This window comes from Sorex araneus, chromosome 1 (assembly GCF_027595985.1).
Source record: "Sorex araneus isolate mSorAra2 chromosome 1, mSorAra2.pri, whole genome shotgun sequence".
NCBI lineage: Eukaryota > Metazoa > Chordata > Mammalia > Eulipotyphla > Soricidae > Sorex > Sorex araneus.
Window position 1 is genome coordinate 433757475 of NC_073302.1, and position 21605 is coordinate 433779079.

The window sequence follows — 21605 nt, forward strand, 5'->3', positions numbered from 1 at the left end:
CTAAGCTCAACTGTGATGAGCCTTTCCCCCACATTGAGTTGAATTAGCAAAACCACTACTTAGACACTAGAGGGAGCCCTATAGTGTTTTTATTTTTATTTTTTTTAAGTGGGATTATATGTGACCATAGGAGAAAATTATTTAAAAATTTTAAATGGTGGGCTGGAGCGGTAGTACAGCGGGGAGGGCATTTGCCTAGCAGGCGGCTGACCTGGATTTGATCCCCGGCATCCCATATGGTCCCCCAAGCACCGCCAGAAGTAATTCCTGAGTGCAGAGCCAGGAGTAACCCCTGAGCATTGCTGGGTGTGACCCAAAAAGCAAAAAAAAAAAAAAAAAATTGGCCTATTTGGGGAGTAATTTAATATCTTAATGACCTTTTTCTTAGTCTTAAAATGAAGCATTTAAGCTGAGGTTTTCCATATGCTTATATCAACTGTGAACAAAGGCTGAATGATGAGCTGCTAGACATGCGAAGTTGAGTCTCCTTTGAAAGCAGTAAAGAGGCGAGGAGCGGCTCCGAGCACGGTGCGCAGGCTCTGCACGCAGGAGGCCTGGGTGTGATCTGGGGCACCTCATGGTCCCCTGAGCACCGCCAGGCAGGGCTCGAACTCTCCTCCCGCAGAATAGGATTGGCAGCCTACCGTACTGGGATTACATCAGAGCCTTTGAGTGGGGCTATTCGGATGAAAACAAAACTTAACATTGTTTTAGTCTTTTTCTTTTAAATTGGCTTATCTTTCAAAAAAGTTGTTTTGGGTTTTTTAATTTTATTTATTTATTTTGGGGGGGTTCACACCTGGCGATGGTCAGGGGTTACTCCTGGCTCTGCACTCAGGAATTACTCCTGGCGGTGCTGGGGGGCCATATAGGATGCTGGGGGTCGAACACAGGTCAGCTGCGTGCAAGGCAAACTCCCTTCCCGCTGTACTGTTGCTCCAGTCCCACTTTCAAAAAAGTCTTAAAAAAATTGCTTAAAATTTTTTTATTAAGATACCATGATATACAGGCTGGAGCGATAGTACAGCGGATAGGGCATTTGCCTTGCACGAGGCCAACCCGGGTTCGATTCCTCCGTCCCTCTCAGAGCGCCTGGCAAGCTACCAAGAGTATCCCACCCGCATGGCAGAGCCTGGCAAGCTCCCTTTGGCGTATTCAATATGCCAAAAACAGTAACAACAAGTCTCACAATGGAGATGCCTGCTCGAACAAAAAGATGAACAATGGGAGGACAGTGCTGCGGTGCTACAGTGCTACCATGATATACAAAATTTTTCATAATAGAGTTGTTAATGTGAAGATTTTATGCATATGACATCCTAACACCATAACCTCCACCAAGGTGTCCAATTTTGATTTCTGTAAGAACAGTTGACTTTTTCCTGTCCTTACTATTATTTTAGTATTCCCACATGGAATATGGTGTTATATCCTCCATTTTCTCCTTCCCCAGACTTTTTATATATGTGGTGGAGAATGTTTTCTGTAGTATAATAGGTGTGTGTGTGTGTGTGTGTGTGTGTGTGTGTGTGTGTGTGTGTGTGTGTGTATTTTAAACCTTTCCTGTTGTGGCCATTGCAGCCAAGAAAACCATGTGGGAAAGACTGACGGCCCCTGAAGACGTGTTCAGTAAACTGCAGCGAGAAAACATCGCCATCATCGAGAGCTACGGCGCCGCCCTCATGGAGGTGGTCTGCAGAGACGCGTGCGACGGCCACGAGATCGGGAGGGTAAGGCTCGAGCGCGCCGCGTGCCGGTCTCCAGGGGGACGCTGAGTCGGCTTCTCGGAGAGAGCTTATTGGGATGTTTTGTAGTGGAGTTTGGTGAATTTGTTCACTTGCTGTAATTTGGGATTTCTCCTTTACTTATTAATATGTTTTGTTTAATTCCATATGGGAAGGAGGTACCTGAGTACAGGTACAGTGCTCAGGGGGCCGGGGGCCACTCCCGGGGATCAAGGATACTTGGGATTTGTGTGCGTGTTTATGTACAGAGGAAAAAACCTGGCAGTGATGGACTGTGTCTTTCAGATTGTGTATTTTTATATATGGTCCTAAGTTTGTTTTATAATGAATATAGACAACTTTAGAATTAAGAAAAGAGTGTTTTTTTTTTTAAGGAAAGCAAAAAGTTCTTCAGTAACTAAAGATTAGATTGTGACAAATATATATATGATGTGTGTATATACATATATATACACATACACATCTATATACATGTGTATATTTGAGGCCATTATTTTAATGTGTTGTTCTCAGAAATATTTCCTTGAAATGTTACCTTTGTGGGGTGATAGTATAGTAGATAGGGTGCTTGCTTTGCACACCGCCAACCTGGGTTTGATCCCCAGCACCTCATGTGAGCCCCTGAACTCCTCTAGAAGTAGCCCAAAAATCAAAGAAGCAAGCAATGAAAGAAATGCTTCCTTTTCGGGGCTGGAGCAATAGCACAGTGGGTAGGGCGTTTGCCTTGCATGCGGCCGACCCGGGTTTGATTCCCTGCATCCCGTATGGTCCCCTGAGCACCGCCAGGAGTAATTCCTCAGTGCAAAGCCAGGAGTAACCCCTGTGAATTGCCAGGTGTGACCCAAAAAAGGAAAAAGAAAAAAAAATAAATGCTTCCTTTATGAATAAGTTGAGGTTATGGTTACAAAAACTGTTGCTCCTCTTTTTTTATTTATTTTTATTTTTTGCTTTTTTTTTTTGCTTTTGGGTCACACCCAGCAGTGCACAGTGATTACTCCTGGCTCTGCACTCAGGAATTATTCCTGGCGTGAATAATATGGGATGAGGAACATATGGGATGCTGGGAATCGAATCCGGGTCTGCCGCATGCAAGGCAGATGCCCTCCCTGCTGTGCTATCGCTCCAGCCCCCCTGTTGCTCCTTTTAAAAACAAAGCACACAAGTCAAAAAAGAGAAGCAAAAGAAAATCAAGCAAACAAAAAATAGCATGAAATGGAAAAGTTTGGGATTTTTGGTGTTGGGCTCTCCCAAGCAGTGCTCGGTGGCTGGGTCCCCTCCGGGAGTGCTCAGCCCACTGGGCCGTGGGCGTGCAGGGATGATGAGGCTGTAGCGCTGCTCCAGGCCTGTTCTCCATGGGTTCCAACCCCCGTGCTCTCTCTCTGGCTCCCAGTGGAAAAGCTTCAGGGCAGGCAGCTTTGTCTCTCCCCCGGGAAAGTTCCAGACGCCTGCAGAGAGAGGCAGTTGCCGGCCTGGGTCTGGCCTGAGCCGGGTCGTTGTTTCAGATGCTGGCGCTGGCGCTGCTCGATCGGATCGTGTCGGTGGACAAGCAGCAGCAGTGGCTCCTGTACCTGTCCAACAGCGGCTACCTGAAGGTGCTGGTGGACAGCCTGGCCGACGATGACCGGACGCTGCAGAGCCTTCTCACCCCGCAGCCGCCCCTCCTCAAGGCCCTCTACACGTACGAGTCCAAGATGGTAAGGCTCGAGAGTCAGCGGAGGTACAGCCCACAGCCCATCCCCGCCAGGGAAACCCACCTTCAGTGTCTGCTTTGGGACCACCCAGTTGATGCCGGGGGCCAGCCCCCCCATGTTGGAGGGACCATGCGGTGCCAGGCCTGACCCGGGGGACACGCCAAGCCGAGGCGTCAGCCCTTTGAGTCGTCCCGGGTCAGGGCCTAGAAATCCCTCTGGTTGGCTCTGTCAGGGTGGGTTGGGATGGTGCTGAGAGGGCTGGCGGGGCGGTGCAACCGGCTCACCAGGTGGCTGCTGGGGGGGGGGTGAGCCCCGGTGCCAGGGTATGGCGGGGTGCCCGGCTGCTTGGCCGCCTGGCGCAGGCGAGCTGGTTCTGCCCCGAAGGGGGTTTGAAGAGCTCACCCCAGCCAGGGCTCAGGAGCGGGCTGGCTCTGAGGGGGGCCCCCCCGGCGTGATCTCCGCATGGTGAGGCCCCTTCCGCTTTCTTCTTCGTAGGCTTTCCTCACCCGGGTGTCCAAGATCCAGCAGGGTGCGTTGGAGCTGCTGAGGTCGGGGGTGATTGTGAGGCTGGCGCATTGCCAGGTGTATGACATGCGGCCGGACATGGACTCTCAGGGGTAAGTGTCCCTGCAGGCCTGGTCGAGGGGGGAGGGAACTCAGGCTTCATTTGGCCACCGGCTCATGGGTGAATGATTCATTTATTGATAAAGAGAAGTCACTGGTAAGGCTAAAAGTGGGGCCGGGAAGAGACCCATTTTGCAGCACTAATGTAAAAGGGAAGTGGAAGTACACGACTTCGTGGTCTTCTTCCCCACCTCCCTGGTTTGTTCCGTTACTAAGTATTAAGTACTTACTCAATAAGAAATAAGTATGTTTTAGGGACTGGAGTACAGGGATGGAGTGCTTACCCTGCACGCTGTTGACCCCAGCCTGACAAATGGTCGCCTGGGCCCTACCAGGAGTGACCCCTGAGTCCAGAGCCTGGAGCCAGCCCTGAGCACTGCTGGGTGTGGCTCCAGAAGGGGGAAAAGGGAAATACGGGTTTTCCGTCTCCATGGCCTTTCAGGGTGCTGTAGTGGGATTATAAACTCTTCTGGCTTTCTTGGTTTCTTTCCTTTTTCCTTGTCAGCATATCAGACCCAGAGCCTCGCCCCGGTGCGGCCTGTCCTTGCCCTGGTCCCGCTGCCCTGCCTGGCCCCGGGAGGCTTTCCTGTTCCTGGTGACTCAGGCTTTTAGAGTTGAATAGTTTCCTTCTATTTTATCATTTTACCAACTCTTGCCAATTCGAAAGTTTCAAGTTAAATTATTTTTGAATTTAAGCTTTTTGGGGGGTGAGGGAAGGGGGTAGTTCAGGCCACAGCTGGCAGTGCTGAGGGCTTGCTCCTGGCTCTGCTCAGGGTCACGCCTGGTGGGGCTCAGGAGGCCATACGGGGTGCCAGGAATGGAATCCAGGTTAGCCCCGCCATCTCCTAGCAGTAAAGAACACTTAGGGTTTGGGCGGTTCTTTCCAAGATCCCCACGGAGGCATATGCTAGGCCCTAGCCCTGCTCCCTGCCGGCACATGCTCCCTCGCCACCCCAGCCCCAGGGTGGCTCTGGGGCTTCCCGGAAGCACTGGCCCCAGGCAGCCTGCATTGCTGGACTGGAGCTTTGACCGAGCCAGGAGTGGCCCTGGCACCTCTGAGCATTGCTTGGGCGGCTTCCCGAGAAGTCTGGGAAGCAGGAAGGCCCGTTGCCAAGCTGAGTGCTCAAGTCTGTTTGCTGTGCTCCTGTGTGGGGGCACACCCAGCAGTGCTCAGGGCTGACTCCCGGCTCGGTTGGCGGGGATCTCTTCTGCGGGTCTCGGGGGACCCTGTGGGGTGCTGGGGATGAAATCTGGGCCGGCTCTGTGCAAGGCAAGCTCCCTACTCTGTATTATTGCTGCGACCCTGGAAACGATATTTTTTAAGTTCTGGTTTTGGGGGCCATGCCGAGCCCAGAGGTGCTCAGGGACTGCTCCCAGCTGGGTGTTCGGGGACCAAGTCCCCTGCAAGCTAAGCATGCATTTAAGCCCGCTGAGGTCTTCCCATTCTGGCCCCAGGGAACACTTAGCATAAAGTTAATATGTCTGGGAAATGTCACGTATCGTCTTTCCAGATTCTGCAGGTTTCCTTTACTGAGATTTCTCACAGTGCGGGGTGCAGAGTTGTACTTCGTAGCTTTGCCCCTCAGGTGCCACAGTGAGTCAGGGCCATTTAGCACGTCCCCTGACTCTTGGACTGTTGCTCTCTCCTTGTTACATGAATGAAGCGTGTTCAGCATCCGAGACCCGCCAGTGTTCATCCCTACGCCGGTGGATCGCTACCGGCAGATTCTCCTCCCAGCTCTCCGCCTGTGCCAGGTCATCCTCACGTCCAGTATGGCCCAGCACTTGCAGGCTGCAGGACAGGTACGTGGAGTTCTCTGTGCAAATAGAAAACTGCCCGGCGCCAGATTTTTATTTCCCAAATGCAGAGACCCCAGGAGAGAGAATGCAGGTGAGTGTCCCTCGGTCTCACTGCCGCCGAGCTGGGGTCAGCAGCGGGCTCTTTCAGGAGCCCCGGCTACTCCTGCTCCGGGCCCCGGGCACCAGGAGCCCATCTCTCCGCCCATTTGGGCGAAATTCCACAGCTCCCAGGTACAACTGAGATGCAGAACTGGAGCTCTTACAGACGTGAGCCGGCTTCTAAAATGTTATTTAGCCAAGTAGTTTTTGAGAGACAATTGTATGCTATTTGAGGCCTTGCAGAAAAAAAACCCACAGTTAGGTGTGATAGAGAATGAAGTTATTTTAATAAGCTCATTTTCTACCAAGTAATTTTTTTAAAAACACTGGAAATTGGGGCTTGAGTGATAGCACAGCAGGTAGGGCGTTTGCCTTGCACGAGGCCGACCCAGGTTCAATTCCCAGCATCCCATATGGTCCCCTGAGCACCGCCAGGAGTGATTCCTGAGTGCATGAGCCAGGAGGAGCACTTGTGTATTGCCAGGTGTGACCCAAAAAGCAAATAAATAAATAAATAAATAAATAAATAAATAAAGCACTGGAAATTAATTTTTCATTACTTTCTCACAAAGCCTGTGCGTACACACAGCACACATAAGCACACAGACACACAGACACACACACACACACACACACGTGTGCACACGGTTGCTTGTGTAAAATTAGAGCGCAAGTAACCTAACCTCTTACGCACTGTGCTTACCATTATACGTCTGCAGTCTTTTATCGTACCTGTTCTGTTCTGTGCCTTGGAGGAACTGGTGATCTGACCTGCCCTCGGTGTGGTCAGGCTGCCTCAGGAGGCTGGAGGACTGCTGAGTCTAGCGTGCTGCCTTATTTCATACTGCCAGTCGCGGTGCCAGCTGATCGTTTGTTCTGTGGCCTCTGAGCAGTGCTTTAAAACTCACAGACCTTGCTTGTTCCTGCTTGTTGGAGATTAAGAGTTCTCTTAGGGTGCCAGGGAGATAGCTCAGGTAGCAAGAGCACGTGCCTGAATGCAGTGACCGTGCATTTGATCTCTGGCATCAGATAGTCCCCTGAGCTGCTCGGGGCACACCCCACACCTTTCACTCCAAAACTGTTTTCTCCGTATCTGTGGAAGATTGGTTCCCTAATACCGTCTGGGACCAACTATCAGAGGCCCCTGAGGCCCTGCTCTGAAAACTGCACATTACTTGTGTTTCATGTCCAATTTCATATCCAGATTATGGCCCAAGAATTTGTATCTTTTTTTAAAAGACTCATCTGTGTAATTTAAATGTTTGACTTATATAGATATGATCTCTGCCTTGATTACGGATCAAGGCGTTTGTGATGGTGTTGAGGAGACCTTATATGAAAGGAATTCGGGTGTCCTGAGATTACTGTGGAGAATGCCAACTTCCAAGAACGGTTTAGGGGTCAGCCTTTAGCTCTCCTTTCTATTGAGCATGTGAAAAGGGGAGTTAGGGGCCCCAAGGGATAGCACAATGGGCAGGGCACTTGCTTTGCATGCAGTGAACTCAGGTTCGATCCCTGGTGTCCCGTATGGTCCTCTGATCCTTCCAGGAGTGAGTCCGGAGCGCGCAGCCAGTGATTGTTCCTGAGCATCACGGAGTGTAGACCAAACATTGGGAAAAAAGAAAAGAATTAGGGAGGGAGGGTAAAAAGAAAAGGGGAATTTGACTATGCTTTAATGGGACGGTTCCATATCATCATATTTGATAGGCCAGCTGGAACTCAGTAAGTTAATTTTGTGCCCTCTGATTTTAGACATGTTCTATTGTGATCTGGATAAAATAAATTAGATATTATTCAAGCCCTTGGTTTCGCGTTACGTTACTATTTTCTCTCCCAACCTCTAAATGTGTTGTTTTCTAAGCATTGAAGTAATCCTTATTTTTGTTTAATAGGAGTTTTAGTTAAACATTTGCTTCTTGAAGAAATAAGTGCAGAAGATTATCGCTACTTTGGTATTTTCTTTACTCTGTGTTTTTCAGAAGGTGAATTTTTGGTTTATAACCCAGTGTCCTGTTCTCTTCTTCTCCCTCTGCTTTTCCTGTCGCTCGTCGTCCTTGTCTTAGGTGTTGCAGTTTCTCATTTCACATTCTGATACCATCCAAGCGATTCTGCGCTGTCAGGATGGCAGTGCCGGCTCTTTGCAGGAATTGGCTCTGCTGACTGGGATCATAAGTAAAGCCGCACTGCCTGGTAAGTTTCCCCTGAACGGACTGCTCATGGTTCTTCACAAATGTCATACTTCCAGGAGAGAGGCTTTTATTGCTTTGCAGCTGTACATACATCATTAAAATTGCCACTGCTAGTAGAGTTAACTGGCCCTGTTCCCCACCCTTTTCTGGGGGGGATATTTTTTCCCCTCCCGCCTTTGAAAAAAAATTTTTTTTAATCAATTCCAAATACATAGTATAGGGAAGATGGAATAAATAAGATGAACGGGTCAGTGTGATAGTACGGTGGGTAAGATGCTTGCATTGCACGTGGCTGTCCTGGGTTTATCCCTGGTACCATGTGTGTATGGCCCCACCACCTCAAGAAACCGAGATAAAAAAATGCAGTCATACAATTTCCTGCTCTGTGGATAGATCTGGAGAGTATCATGCTGAATTAATTTAGTCGGAAGGAGAGGGATAGACACATGATTTCTCTCCTATATGGATATGAAGAAGCAGAATAGGGGAATAACAAGTGTCCAGTGGCAGCAGAAAGTGTTGGTCTTGAGAAGGAAGCTGACCACAGTGGGGGGTATCAGGGGACGGACTGGAATGGGACAGGCACGGGGATAAGAGTGGAGGAGGGTCGATGCTCTGGGGGGTGATTGGTGCTAAAATGTTGCATTTGTGTAATCCTGTCATTGACAATATTGTGAACCATGGTGTCTAACATTAAAAACCTTTTAAAAATATATAATAAAAATAAAAGGCAACATAGCACATAGCACACAAAAACTTATATTAAACAAAAAACACAATTTGAATATAGGACTGATGTGTCTAAAATGACGTGTGTGTATATATTATACGTATACACAGTACATAATACAGTTGCTAAAAAAGTACATTTTTCTATGATTCTGAACTTCTGTTTTATCATGCTGTTGATAAAACCCTATTTTAAAGCATTCCTAATTTTATAGGCATTTTGAGTGAGCTTGATGTTGACGTGAATGAAGGGTCTCTGATGGAGCTGCAGGGCCATGTCGGAAGATTCCAGGTAATTGGTGTGTGTGTGTGCGAGTGTGTGAGTGTGTGTGTGTGTGTGTGTGTGTGTGTGTGTGTGTGTGTGTGTGTCTTTTAAGGTGGTGACTGTTAAGACTTTAATAGAAAATTGTGGCTGGAGTGAAATACAGTGGGGAGGGCGTTTGCCTTGCATGCGACCATCCTGGGTTCAACTCAGCATCCCATATGGTCCCCCCATGCACTGCCAGGAGAGATTCCTGAGTGCAGAGCCAGGAGTGACCCTTGAGCATTGCCTGGTATGACCTAAAAAGAGAAAAAGACTTACTAGAAAATATAATGGTTCTCTGACCCTTCCTCCTCACTCTGCTTCCTAGATTTGAGCAAACCCAATTTTAACTGTGTTTCAGTTGTTTGTATCTCTAAATAAAATGGTTATGTTACTGTCAACTGAGTTTTACAGTGTTAGAAATCATCTATAAACTTTTCATCGAGAAAGATGAATGTTTAGATGTCTTTACTTCTTTCTCTTTACCATATAATAAATACATTTCCCACCAACCCTTCCTGGGCAGTCCTCATCCCAAGCCACCTGACTTAATGTAATAAAATCAGAGTTTTGGTTAGATCAGTGTTTATCATTATAATTACTGTATAAATATTTATGCTTAACCCATAGGTGATACTTTTTTCCACATTTTAAAAATATTTCTTCTATATTTTATATTTTTAATCTCTTTTTTTCATTTTATATTTTATATACTTGCTACTAATTTATTCCCCAACTTTTTTCCAATTAGGTATGTCTGAAATATATTCCCACGTATTAGATAGCCTGTCAGTTTGGTATTTTGTCAGTCTTTCTGCAAGCCTGCTTGGATTTAAATATCTGACTGGTTGTAAAATAAAAATATACACAAGAATTGATATTTTATTGTTTGATACAGTATTTTAATTTTATTTACTTTGGTTTTTGGACCATACCCTGTGGTGCTCAGGGGTTACTCCTGGCTCTGCATTAAGGGATCCCTCCTGGCGAGCTCAGAGAACCATGTAGGGTGCTAGGGATCGAGCCTGGGTCTGCCGATCGCAAGGCAAGCACCCTACCTGCGATACTAGTGTCCTGGCACCAGTTTTTATTTATTTTGCTTTTCGGGCCATGCCCGATTGTGCTCAGGGCTCCCTCCGCCTCTGCTTTCAGGGATCCCTCCTGGCAGGGTTTGGGGCACCGTGTGGGATAAACAAATTGGGGATGACTATGTGCAAGGCTATCTGCTATATTTTTGTTTTTGTTTTGATTCAGTATTTTGTTTTGTTTGGGGGCCACACTCTGCGACTCTGCTCAGTTTTAATCAGGGTCAGCCACATGAAATCAAGTACCTTGACCCCTACACGAGTTCCCAGCCCCTAACACCATCTTTCTGTCGGTCTCTTATCAGGTGGTGTCTAGAAATGTTTTATTAGTGTTGCCGTTTCATTTGTAAGAGTAGCAAACATGTATAGCGGGCCGGGGGACGCTGGGAGGGCTGGTGTCAGGCTTGCATGCTGGAGAGTGGGCACCCTGGCCTTGTGTCGTCTTCTCAGCACCACAGGCTGTGGGCACCCCCTCGGCCCCCTTTGTTAAAACAAAAGCTCAGGAGCCAGCGCCATAGTACAGAGGGCAGGGCTGGCCCGGGATCTATCCCCAGAACTTCACAGGGCCCTGAGCCCCGCCAGGAGTGATCTCAAGTACGGAGCCAGGAGCACGCCCTGAGCACTGTTGAATGTGGCCCAAAAGCTAGACCAAAAAATCATCCCTTTTACTATGGGAAATATGTTTTTATTTATTTCTTTAATGCATTTTGCCTTGTCAAATCTTATTTAAAGTAACGTCAGTTTAATTAAGGCATGTTATATGAGAGTGTATGAGAGTGTGTTTTGGGTGTGTGTGTGTGTGTGTGTGTGTGTGTGTGTGTGTGTATGATTAGACACATGGTATTGCCAATTCTTTTTTTTTTAATGGTACTGCCAATTCTTACAATTTGTTTATTTGTTTAGTTTTTTGGCTATACCCAGCTATGCTCAGGAATTACTTCTGGCAGTGCTCAGGGGCCTGTGTGGGACACCAAGTATCAAACCCGGGTCTTCCACATTCAAAGCAAGCTACCCACCTGCTGTACTATCTCTCTGGCTCGATGTCACCAGAAAAAAATAATACCTGTTTTTATTGTGCAGAAATTATGCTCAGCACTTTATTTATTTTTGTAGCTTTTTTTGGGGGGTCACACCCGGTGATGCACAGGGGTCACTCCTGGCTCTGCACTCAGGCATTACCCCCTGGTGGTGCTCTGGGGACCATATGGGATGCTGGGAATAGAACCCCGGTCAGCCGCGTGCAAGGCAAACACCCTATTTGCTGTGCTATTGCTCCAGCCCCTATGCTCAGCACTTTAAATAAATCCCAATGTCTCAGGATTATCAGGAAATCCTGCTAATATTTTTTTTTAAGGTAGAAATTGCTCTCATTATTCTCATTCTAGAAGTGTGAGCATTGAGATTTGAAGAAGTTAAATAACTTGGCTCAGGTTACTTAGCAAGTCGGTCCTCTACTTGCTATTATAATCCAGAGCTCCAATTCCAAACCCACATGCTAACTGCTTTGTATGTTGCCAGTTTTGGAAAACTTGCCTTTCACCCCTCTGAGAACCTTAGGATCATTCTAAGAGGAAAATACCACTTCAAGAGGATAATATCTGTGGTTCATCTGCTGAGGTTCCATACTGTGTGGAACCAATCCCTCTGTGAAGTCCCCAGAGGTAGCTGCCAGCATTAATCTTTAAAACTTGAATCTTAATAGAAAAACGAACATGGATGTGTTTATTATAGATCATCTTCCATTTGCCATCTCACTTTGTTTTATGTTATTTAACAACTTGTACTTTTTAATGGATATCTGTCAATAGCTGAAAAGATAGCACTACTCCTACATTATTTAAAAATAAATAATAAAAAATGAATATCTTCATAGGGATTACGAAATGCTTTTGGGGGGGTGGGGGGAGGTGTGATTCAGAAAATTTTTTTGGCATATACTGTGGTTGGGCTGGAGCGATAGCATAGCGGTTGGGCGTTCGCCTTTCACGTGGCCGACCCAAGTTCGATTCCTCTGCCCCTCTCGGAGAGCCCGGCAAGCTACCGAGAGTATCGAGCCCGCGAGGCAGAGCCTGGCAAGCTACTCGTGTGTATTGGATATGCCGAAAATAGTAACAATAAGTCTCTCAATGAGAGACACTACTGGTGCCCGCTCGAACAAATCGATGAGCAACAGGATGACAATACTGTGGTTATATTGGGGATTGACTGCTAAAAATTATCAATGTTCTTTTACTGAGTTTCCTGCCAATCAATACATTAGCAAAAGGCTCCACTTCGATTGTGCTAGCTTCACTTGTCTCTATGGGAAGAAAGAACTTACACCCTGTAAAGAGTGATCTCACTAGCCAGTAAGCTGCCGTGTCTGTAACCCCCCCAAAAGGACAGGTCACTAATTTCAAACGATTCCGCTAAAGTGAACTAAGTATTCTTTTCTTTCTTAGCGCCAGTGCTTAGGATTGCTATGTCGCTTTGGTGGCTCAGACCGATTACGTCAGTTTAAATTTCAAGATGATAATGTGGAGGGAGATAGAGTGAACAAGAAAGACGAGATTGAACTAGCTATGCAGCAGGTAAGAAGGGTGAGACGTGTGTGTGACTGTTTCTGCATTTTTTGTTTTTCCTCTTTGCAGTTTTTGTCTTGTTTTTGAACCACGCTGGGCGCTGCTCAGGGCTTGCTCCTGGCTCTCCTCTCAGGAGTCACTCCCGGTGGGGCTGGGGGACTGTGTTCGATTATTGCTGAAATCGAACCTGATCAGCTACTCTTCTGGCCCTTGTTTTGCCTCTTGGGAGTCCACCCAAGCGGTGCTTGGGACCCAAGGGCCGCTCCTGTGACACTTGACCAGCAGGGCCAAGCAGTTCATAGCTGCGGCCCATGGGTGGCGGTTGCTCACAGAGACCTCCCGGTGCTCAGGTGCCTCCAGGGCCCCCCCCCGCCAGAAGTGCTCCTGGGCTCGGACAGGGTCCCTGCGCACCCCACGTGTGTGCCCCCAGCCGCGCGACTGGATCTCTGGCCCGACTGTTGTCTTTAAAAATAGTTGGCAAGACGCCAGAGAGATAGTACAGGGGTTGGGGCCCTGCCCTCATGCATCCAGCCTGGAATCCCAGGCACCCGGGGATCCCCCAACGCGTGACTGGGAGGGACCCCTGAGCATAGAGCTGGGAGTACCCCCGAGCACTGCTGCACGCGGTCCAACCCAGCTCTGGAGAATTGGTGGCGGGTGGGGGGATGTAGCAGAGGTGGGTAATTTTACAAATGGGTTTCTAGTTTGGGTCTTCAGATCTGGATTTCTGCAACTTTAGGACATTTGGGGGGGCTGTGCTTTTGTCATGGCTTCGCTTCCCTCGTAGATATGTGCCAACGTCATGGAGTACTGCCAGTCGCTCATGCTGCAGAGCTCGCCCCCCTTCCAGCACTCGGTGTGTCTCTTCACCCCCAGCCTCTCGGAAACCCTAAACAGAGACGGGCCCCGCCAAGGTGAGCTCGTTCCTTCTGTACCTGAGTACTCAGTTGCCAGGATGATTCCTGCATTCCTGTTGCATCTGTTAGACGCAGTTTCTCTCTCTCTTTTTTTTTCTTCTTGCTTTTTGGGTCACACTTGGCAATGCACAGGAGTTACTCCTGGCTCTACACTCAGGAATTTGCTCCTGGCAGTGCTCAGGGGACCATATGGGATGTTGGGAATCAACGCAGGTCAGCCGAGTGCAAGGCAAACGTCCTCCCTGCTGTGCTATCGCTCCAGCCCCGCAGTTTCTCTTTAGTTCTTAATATTGAGAACCAGTTTAAGCCGCGCTCGCAAGGAGTGGCGAGGACGTGTTATGAGAGCCACAGGTGGGCTGCAGTATTCCAGCGAGTTGAGAAACTCGGCATTCTCCGAGAGTGAATCTCGAGGAGCATTTCGGCGAGGTTCGAGGTGGGCTGGAGTGAGAATACAGCGGGGACAGTGTCTGCCTTGTACTCGACTCATCGGGGATCGGTGTCTTGCATCCCATATGTTCCCCCGAGCACTGCCAGGGGTTCTTCCTGAGAGCAGAGCCAGGAGTGACCCCTGCGCATCCAGGTGTGCCCCCCAAACTTAAAGCAAACAAAACCAAAGAGAGGGTTTAGGATTTGAGAGCTAACTGGGTGAAAGAAGTGACAATGCAGCAGACACATGGCTTTGTGTGTGACGTCAGATTTCACTAAGTACAGTGTGTGGATTGAGTTTGGGATTTTAGCTCCCAGTGTCTGTCGCAGACTGAAGTAAAACATAGATGTAAGTCCAGTGCGTGCCATAGCCTGTGGTTTCCTAATGACCCAGTAAGGAAGACTTGGAATACGATGCAGGATTTTGGATTGGTTATTTCACAGACCAAACCTATTCCCGTCCTGGTGGTTGTAATGGAATGAACTATTAGCGATTTCAAGAAGCCATTTGTTTGATTTTTTTTTTTTTTTTTTGCTTTTTTGGGTCACACCCAGCAATGCACAGGGGTCACTCCTGGCTCATGCACTCAGGAATTACTCCTTGCGGTGCTCGGGGGACCATATGGGATGCTGGGATTCGAACCCGGGTCGGCCGCGTGCATCACTCCAGCCCCATTTGTTTGATATTTTTGTGAATCATTTTTGTCACATTTTCATCCGTTTCAAGTTCTTAATTTCCCTGAGAAATTGCTAAGTAACATAAAATGCATATTTAATAGAATGATGTAAAGAATAGATTCATTTAAATACCTCTATCTTATTACCATAATGTACTGGAGCGATAGCACAGCGGGTAGGGCGTTTGCCTTGCATGCCGCCGCCCCGGGTTCAATTCCTCCATTCCTCTCAGAGAGCCCGGCAAGCTACCGAGAGTATCCTGCCCGCACGGCAGAGCCTGGCAAGCTACCCGTGGCTTATTCGATATGCCAAAAACAGTAACAGTAAGTCTCACGATAGAGATGTTACTGGTGCCCGCTCGAGCAAATCGATGAACAGCAGGACGACAGTGCTACACTAGTACATTACTGTACTGTAATTGCAGTAATGTTACTATAGTAGCATTACATAGTACATTACTGTACTATAAGAACTGTCCTAATTGTTTTGTTTGGAGCCACACCTAGTGGTGCTTAGGGCTTACTCCTGGCCCTGCTCTGGGGGATCACCCCTGCAGCTCGGCGCCATAGAGGGGGCCGGGATCAAGCCTGGGTCAGCCGCGTGAAAGGCCAGCGCCCTTCCATTGGCATTTGATCTTATGACCTCGAATATTTGGGGGTCTTTGTCTTCGTATTTTGTCCTTTCTCTTTAATATTTTCAGCTTCTCTGTCTTTGCACTCATGTACTCTTCCCTCAGTCAGATCATGTGTCTGCAGATATATCCAGCGAATGTTTTATTACCTCAGAACTGCACTTTTCAGTTTCAGAATTTCCACTTTGTTCTTCTGTATTCTCACGTTCTCTGCCAGTGTGTTCTCACTGATCCGTGAGCATATTTTGTTTTTCCTCACTGTCACTCCGGGGAGTGTAAAACCCTCACCTGGTGGTTTCCTGCATCTGATTCATCTGGGATTAGATAGCTCAGGGATGGAGATCCCTGGCAGGCTCAGGGGACCAGATGGGGTGCCAGGATTCAAACCCAGCACAGCTGCGTGCCAGGCAAGCACCCTGCTTGCTGGCTCGTCGCTCCGGCCCCAGACGGGGCTTTCTGAGAACGTTTCCTGCAGACGTGGCTCACGGGCCGTCAGTGAGGTGTACGTAGCGCCTTCTCCTGTGTTGGTGCTGTTTCTGCATGATATTTCAGGAAACTGTTTCTGCGTGATATTTCGGTGTCTTCGTTTTCTGCCTGGGCCGGGGCCGTTGTCTGCTCTTAGTCTGAGTTTGTCATATGCAGCGAAGGTCTTAGTATTTAATAAAATGGCTTACAAATGCCGGCGCGCAGTGATTCATTCGAAGCCTCGTCATTCTTGGCCGAGGATACGCATAAAGAAATAGAGCAGTAGCTCTAAGGAGTTGCAGTTCGCTGGGTAACAGGCCGGAGCCTGAAAGGATTCCTCTGCTGAGCCAGTCAGTGCCACACAGTCTTCTCCCTTTCTCCTACACTCAAAAGCTTTGCTGCCGGGGGAAAAATAGACAGTGCCTCAGTGAAGCTGCCTGTCCCTGATTGCCCTGGGCAGCCTGAGGGGAACGTTCTCTCCTGGCCCGTGACTCAGCGGAGCCGAGGGGAGAGAGCGGCTCAGTCGGCCGGGCCCTCTCTCCCGAGCAGCCTTTCCCGCCTCCCAGAGCGGCCTCTCCCTGGCCTGTCTCCTGAGTCTCCCCGTTGATCCCTGCAGATCTCTCGCCGGAGGGAGATGCTTTCTCCCCCTCAGATCTCAAAAGATTTCCAGACTAAATGGCCGTTTCATCTTCTTGATGTCAAAGACACCCGGTCCTCTGCTAGCAGAGTCCCTGTTACCTGTTGCTGCGTGACAGCCACTTATTAGGACGCTCCTTTTGGCCGCCTCTGCTTTCAAGGCGGTCTCTTAAGCCATCCCCTTCTGGGAAGAGGGAAACTGTGCCCCTTTCACGTGTGCTTTCGTGTGGGAGCTTTAGAGTTTTTTTCCCCGCAGAACTCCCTCGTTTTGTGGGACACCCGTGTCAGCGCCTGGGGGCTCCCGGGCTGCTCCCAGCGTGCAGGGCCCATGTGCTGCCCGGATTGAACCCAGGCCTCCTGCGGGCAAAGCACGCGCTCCTGCCCCTCCTCAGACCTCGAGAGGAAAGAGTTCATCAGTGCATTCTTCTCTGCTCCAGCGTTTCCGACACCGGGGTGGGAAGGGGTGTGGGAGGCTCAAGGATATTAGGGCAGGGACATGTCGTCAAGGACGCGGGCTCAGGCCTTGCTTGCAGGAGCCCTGAGTCTGACCCCCAGCACTGCTGGCCCCCCACGTCCACCTGGAGCCATCTCTATGCTCTGCCAGACGTCCCCTCCTCAACAAAGTAGCGAAGATAGCGGAAGGCTACGGCCAGTGACCTGCCCGCTTTGAGTCCGCCTCTGCTAGTCTCTCACTGTATCTCAGCATCCTTTCAGGGGAAGCCGGCCACCTCTGCAGTGAATCACTAATTACTCCGCGGATCAAACGTGCAACTCTCCGAAGTGTGCAGCGCCGGTGTTTGCTTTCACCCCCTTCATTAGCGCTAGTCGTCTCCTTAACCTGTGAGCCAGTTGCTTTCCTGCACCCTGCTGCTTCCTGGCTCTGTGAGCTTTCCAGTAATTAGGTTTCTCACGAGTCGTCCTCCCGGGAAGTCCAGGGCTGGCGCCCTGGAGTATTTTCTAGACTCGGGCAAGTGAGCGTGTGGGAGAGGAGGTGCGTTGGGGGACGCTCCGTGTCCGACCTTCCCCTCCGTGCTCAGCTGCTGACCAGATGGAGGCCTCGCAAGTCCACTCGGGGCCAAGGCCCTCGTTCGGTCAGGTGCATCGTCAGCATTGCAAAGGCGGCACATCCCTCCTCGGGAGTGCGGGGCGGAGAGTTGGGTGGTGCGGCTGCAGTCTCTGGCCTCTGTCTTCCCAGGAAGGGGAGGGGCCTGGCTTTGGGGCAAAGTGAAGGGACCAAATGCCCGTCTCGCCCCCCTTGTTCGTGCTGGGCCCTGGGGTCAACACAGCTGATCTCCCAGTGGCAGTGAACTCGTCGGGTCTTTCTCTGGCACCCTCGGGCAGACACGGGCCCTGCTCCTCACTGGCCCTCCCAGGCTTCCCCGGAGTAGCATCTGACTCTGCCCTTGCGTGCCCTCGCCGACGGCTTGCTGGCATCACCCTGTCTTCTCTGTAACTTTATCAGAAGATAGTCCAGTAAACGTTCACTTTGTTTTACTGCCCAGATGGACTTGAGACTTGAGCCGTCCTTTGTTGTTTATGCCTTATCCCTTTGGAAGAATTGGCTGGCAGCTGTGACTTCAGTAACAGGGAAAAATGAGTAGTGGCTTGGAAGTCAGCCTGTGGAGAGACGTGGGCTCCTCACCGGCGGGGCCACCCAGCGCTGCGTGAAGGCCGACCATGCACGGGGGTCTGGTCTCCTAGAGTCTCAGAGGGGGCTTCGCCCTCTCAGGGGGCAATTCTCAGTTTCCCTTAGTCTCCCAGAGTTGCCAGCCTTGTGTCCGTGCCTGTTCCTAGAGGTTGCTGCTCCTTCGGGCTGCCAGTGGTGTTTAAAAGTAGCCTTGGGTGGTTTTCATCATCGTTTGCCCGTGAATTCCTGGGCATCGCTTGTCATAAAACGCCACGTCAGAGCGTCTTGGTAAGTGGAGCTTTCTTTTTCTCTTCCCCTTTTTCATCATCCCTGTGCTAGACGCCCCGGCCCCAGTGGTCCCCTGCTGGCGCCTGCCCGGCCTGGGCATCATCGTCTACCTGCTGAAGCAGAGCGCCAGCGATTTCTTCAGCTACTACGACAGCCATCGGCAGAGTGTCAACAAGCTGCAGAACGTCGAGCAGCTGCCCCCGGACGAGATCAAAGAGGTAGGACTGGAGGAGGCCGCCGGGCCCCCGGCCAAGCCCGCCCGGGTGAGGGGAGGGGATGCTCCCCGCTGTCAGGACAGGCCCTGCCTGTTGGACAGAGAATTATGACGCTATTTGGCCACTCTACAATTGGTGCTGAGAGACTCTGGTCTCTCTTGCGGATGATTTTTGTTTTAATGTTTTTGGTGTTTGGGGGGGCCTCACCTGGCAGTGCTCAGGGTTTACTCATGGCTCTATACTTGGGGATCACTCCTGGTGGGAAGCTGGGAACCATATGGGATGCCTGGGACGGAACCCGGGTGGGCGGCCTACGGTGCATGCACCTTGCCCAGGCACGGGGGGGGGGGGGGGGTCTGGTCTCTCCGCCCTGCAGCTGCAGTTCCAGTGACAGATTCCCCAGGAAGGAGTGTCCCTCCCACAACAGCGTCACAGTTTTTTGCTTTTTTTGTTTTGTTTTGTTTTTTGCTTTTTGGGTCACACCCGGCGATGCTCAGGGGTGACTCCTGGCTTTGCACTCTGGAATTACGCCTGGCGGTGCTCGGGGGACCATGTGGGATGTTGGCCTCTGACCGGGTCGCCTGCCCACAGCAGCCCGGCGTCACTCCTCGGAGTTGTCAGCGCCACCCCCCACCCCCCGGCCTTGCCCCTGAGAATCGCAGCGCCCGGGTGGTGAGCATATCATATCCGGTGTTCGGGCCCGGCCTCACAGCCGACACTCTGTCTCCATACTGGAGTCACTGCGGCCGAGGGTCTGACTGACCCAGCGCCTGGCAGCCTGCGGGACAGACTGAGATAGGACTTGGTGACCGGGTTCGGGCCACCCTTCAGCCCTGGGGCTCACAGCGGACTGTGTCCATATCCCCCGAACCGAGTCGCTGACCGGCGGCCCCGCACCAGAGCCTGCGGAGCGAACGGGGTGTGTCTCCCGGCAGGCGGGTAGGGAAGGTCTCCGCTGTTGGGGCCCATTTTTGTTGAGCTCTAGAGTCTGCACTTCCCGCAGATGACACCTGACGGCGAGAGAAATACTCTACAGTAGAGGCCCGAGAGAGTCCAGTGGGTGGGGTGCTCGCCTGGCACACAAACTGGTTCAATCCCCTGGACTCCTTAAAGACCCCCGAGCGCCACCTAGAGTAAGCCCTGAGCACTGCCGGGCGTGGCTGAAAACAAACGAGCAAACAATTCTCCGTGATTGCCGATTGCCGAAGCTTCTGCTCGGGAAAACTGCCGTATCCTGTGGCAGGAGATGCGGGGCTGGCGGGCCCGCTGGCTGGACACGGCTTGTTTCACTTCCTGGCCCTCGCCTGGGTCGATGTCGAAGCGTGCCGGTGTTTCTCGAGCTGTCGCTGGGAACCTTCTGTCCCGAGCAGCTTCCCCTCATGCCGTGTGCTTCCCTCCGCAGCTGTGTCAGTCTGTGATGCCTGCGGGTGTGGACAAAATCTCCACTGCCCAGAAGTACGTCCTGGCGCGCCGGCGGCTGGTGAAGCTGATCAACAATCGGGCGAAGCTGCTGTCCCTCTGCTCCTGTATCCTCCGAGGAGGAGGGCGGGCTCGGGTGGGCAGCCTGTTGGGGTCTGAAGACTAGGAGCTCAGCCTCCTTATTCTTAGGCTTGCCGGTCCTCTGGACGAGAATCTGACAGGCAGTAAGGATACTGGGGATGACGGGGGCACCAAACCCCAGCACACTTTGCTCCTTTCTGGGGAGACGCCAGCATTTGGCACTGTGGCCAGGGTCTGAGCAACTTACCCAGCACCCAGCGGCCGGCAGGACATGCTGAGGCAGGAGTTGGTCAGCATTTTTCCTAGTAATGTCAGATGTGTTTCCCAACTAAAAAGCTTTGACAGGGACCCAAGCGATGGTACAGCAGGTGGGGCGTTCGCCTGACACGCGGCCGACCTGGGTTTGATCCCTGGCATCTCATATGGGCCCCCTGAGAGCCACCAGGAATAATTCCTGAATGCAGAGCCAGGAGACAGTCCCGAGCATCGCAGTGTATGGCCCCCCAATGAAACGAACAGGAACTCTCCTGAGGGATAGTGCAGTGGGTAGGGTGCTTGCCTTGCACCCAGCACACTCTCAAGTTTGATCCCTGGCACCTCCAGGAGTAATTCCTGAGTGTAGAGCCAGGAATAAGCCCTGAGCCATGCCATGTTTGGCCCAAGAAAACGGAACAAGCACACGGCTGACCCGAGTTCAATCCCCGGCATCCATATGGTCCCCTAAGCACCGCCAGGAGTGATTCCTGAGTGCTGAGCCAGGAGTCACCCCTGAGCACCGCTGGGTGTGACCCAAAAAGCAAAAAAAAGCAGATTAAATCTCCCTAGCTGGTAGTCACCCAGACTCTATCTGGACAGGCAGTAAGGACCCTGGGGATGACGGGGACGCCAAAGCCCAGCACACTTTGCTCTTTCCGGGGAGACGCCAGCATTTGGCACTCCGCGGCCCTGGGCGCTGTTGTGAGTGGCCGCAGAATCCACCTTCCTCCAGGAGAGGTTTTCCTTTCATTGAGCTCTGCCTGCAGTCATCGTGGAGACCTGCCTGTTTATCCTCTGGCGCCACCTGGAGTTCTACTTGCTGCATTGCACCCCTACGGACTCGCAAGATTCCTTGTTTGCCTCCAGGTCCTTTCTTAAAAGCAGGAGACTGCAAGGTAAGATCTCCAGGGAAGAGAGATCTGAATGCCTTTAAAACCAGTCACATCGTTAGTGCATTTCCCACGCTCCCGGGGGTAGATCAGGCAAGCCAGAGCGCTTTAGCTATTGGGCGCAGCTCAGCATTTTTCTTCTGGTTTGCATTCTACGTCTGTCCCTGGGAAATATGACAGGGACTCAGGTTACCTTTTCGACGCCTCAGTTTTGTGCCACCTCGGGCTGGCCAGCTTCAGTATCCCCTGG

The 21605-nt window shown here is 50.8% G+C and overlaps 1 protein-coding gene across 1 annotated transcript in view; it reads left to right on the forward strand.

Annotated features, from left to right (window-relative positions):
* The window catches only part of NUP205 (nucleoporin 205), an 81867-nt gene that overhangs the window by 57532 nt on the left and 2730 nt on the right, over nt 1-21605 (forward strand). Inside the window, exons 31-41 of the mRNA XM_004608239.2 lie at nt 1582-1730; nt 3248-3439; nt 3932-4053; nt 5725-5863; nt 8023-8149; nt 9093-9169; nt 12708-12836; nt 13615-13741; nt 18547-18713; nt 20113-20236; nt 21233-21361. Coding sequence (XP_004608296.2) covers nt 1582-1730; nt 3248-3439; nt 3932-4053; nt 5725-5863; nt 8023-8149; nt 9093-9169; nt 12708-12836; nt 13615-13741; nt 18547-18713; nt 20113-20236; nt 21233-21361 — 1482 coding nt within the window. The remainder of the gene's footprint in view (nt 1-1581; nt 1731-3247; nt 3440-3931; nt 4054-5724; nt 5864-8022; nt 8150-9092; nt 9170-12707; nt 12837-13614; nt 13742-18546; nt 18714-20112; nt 20237-21232; nt 21362-21605) is intronic.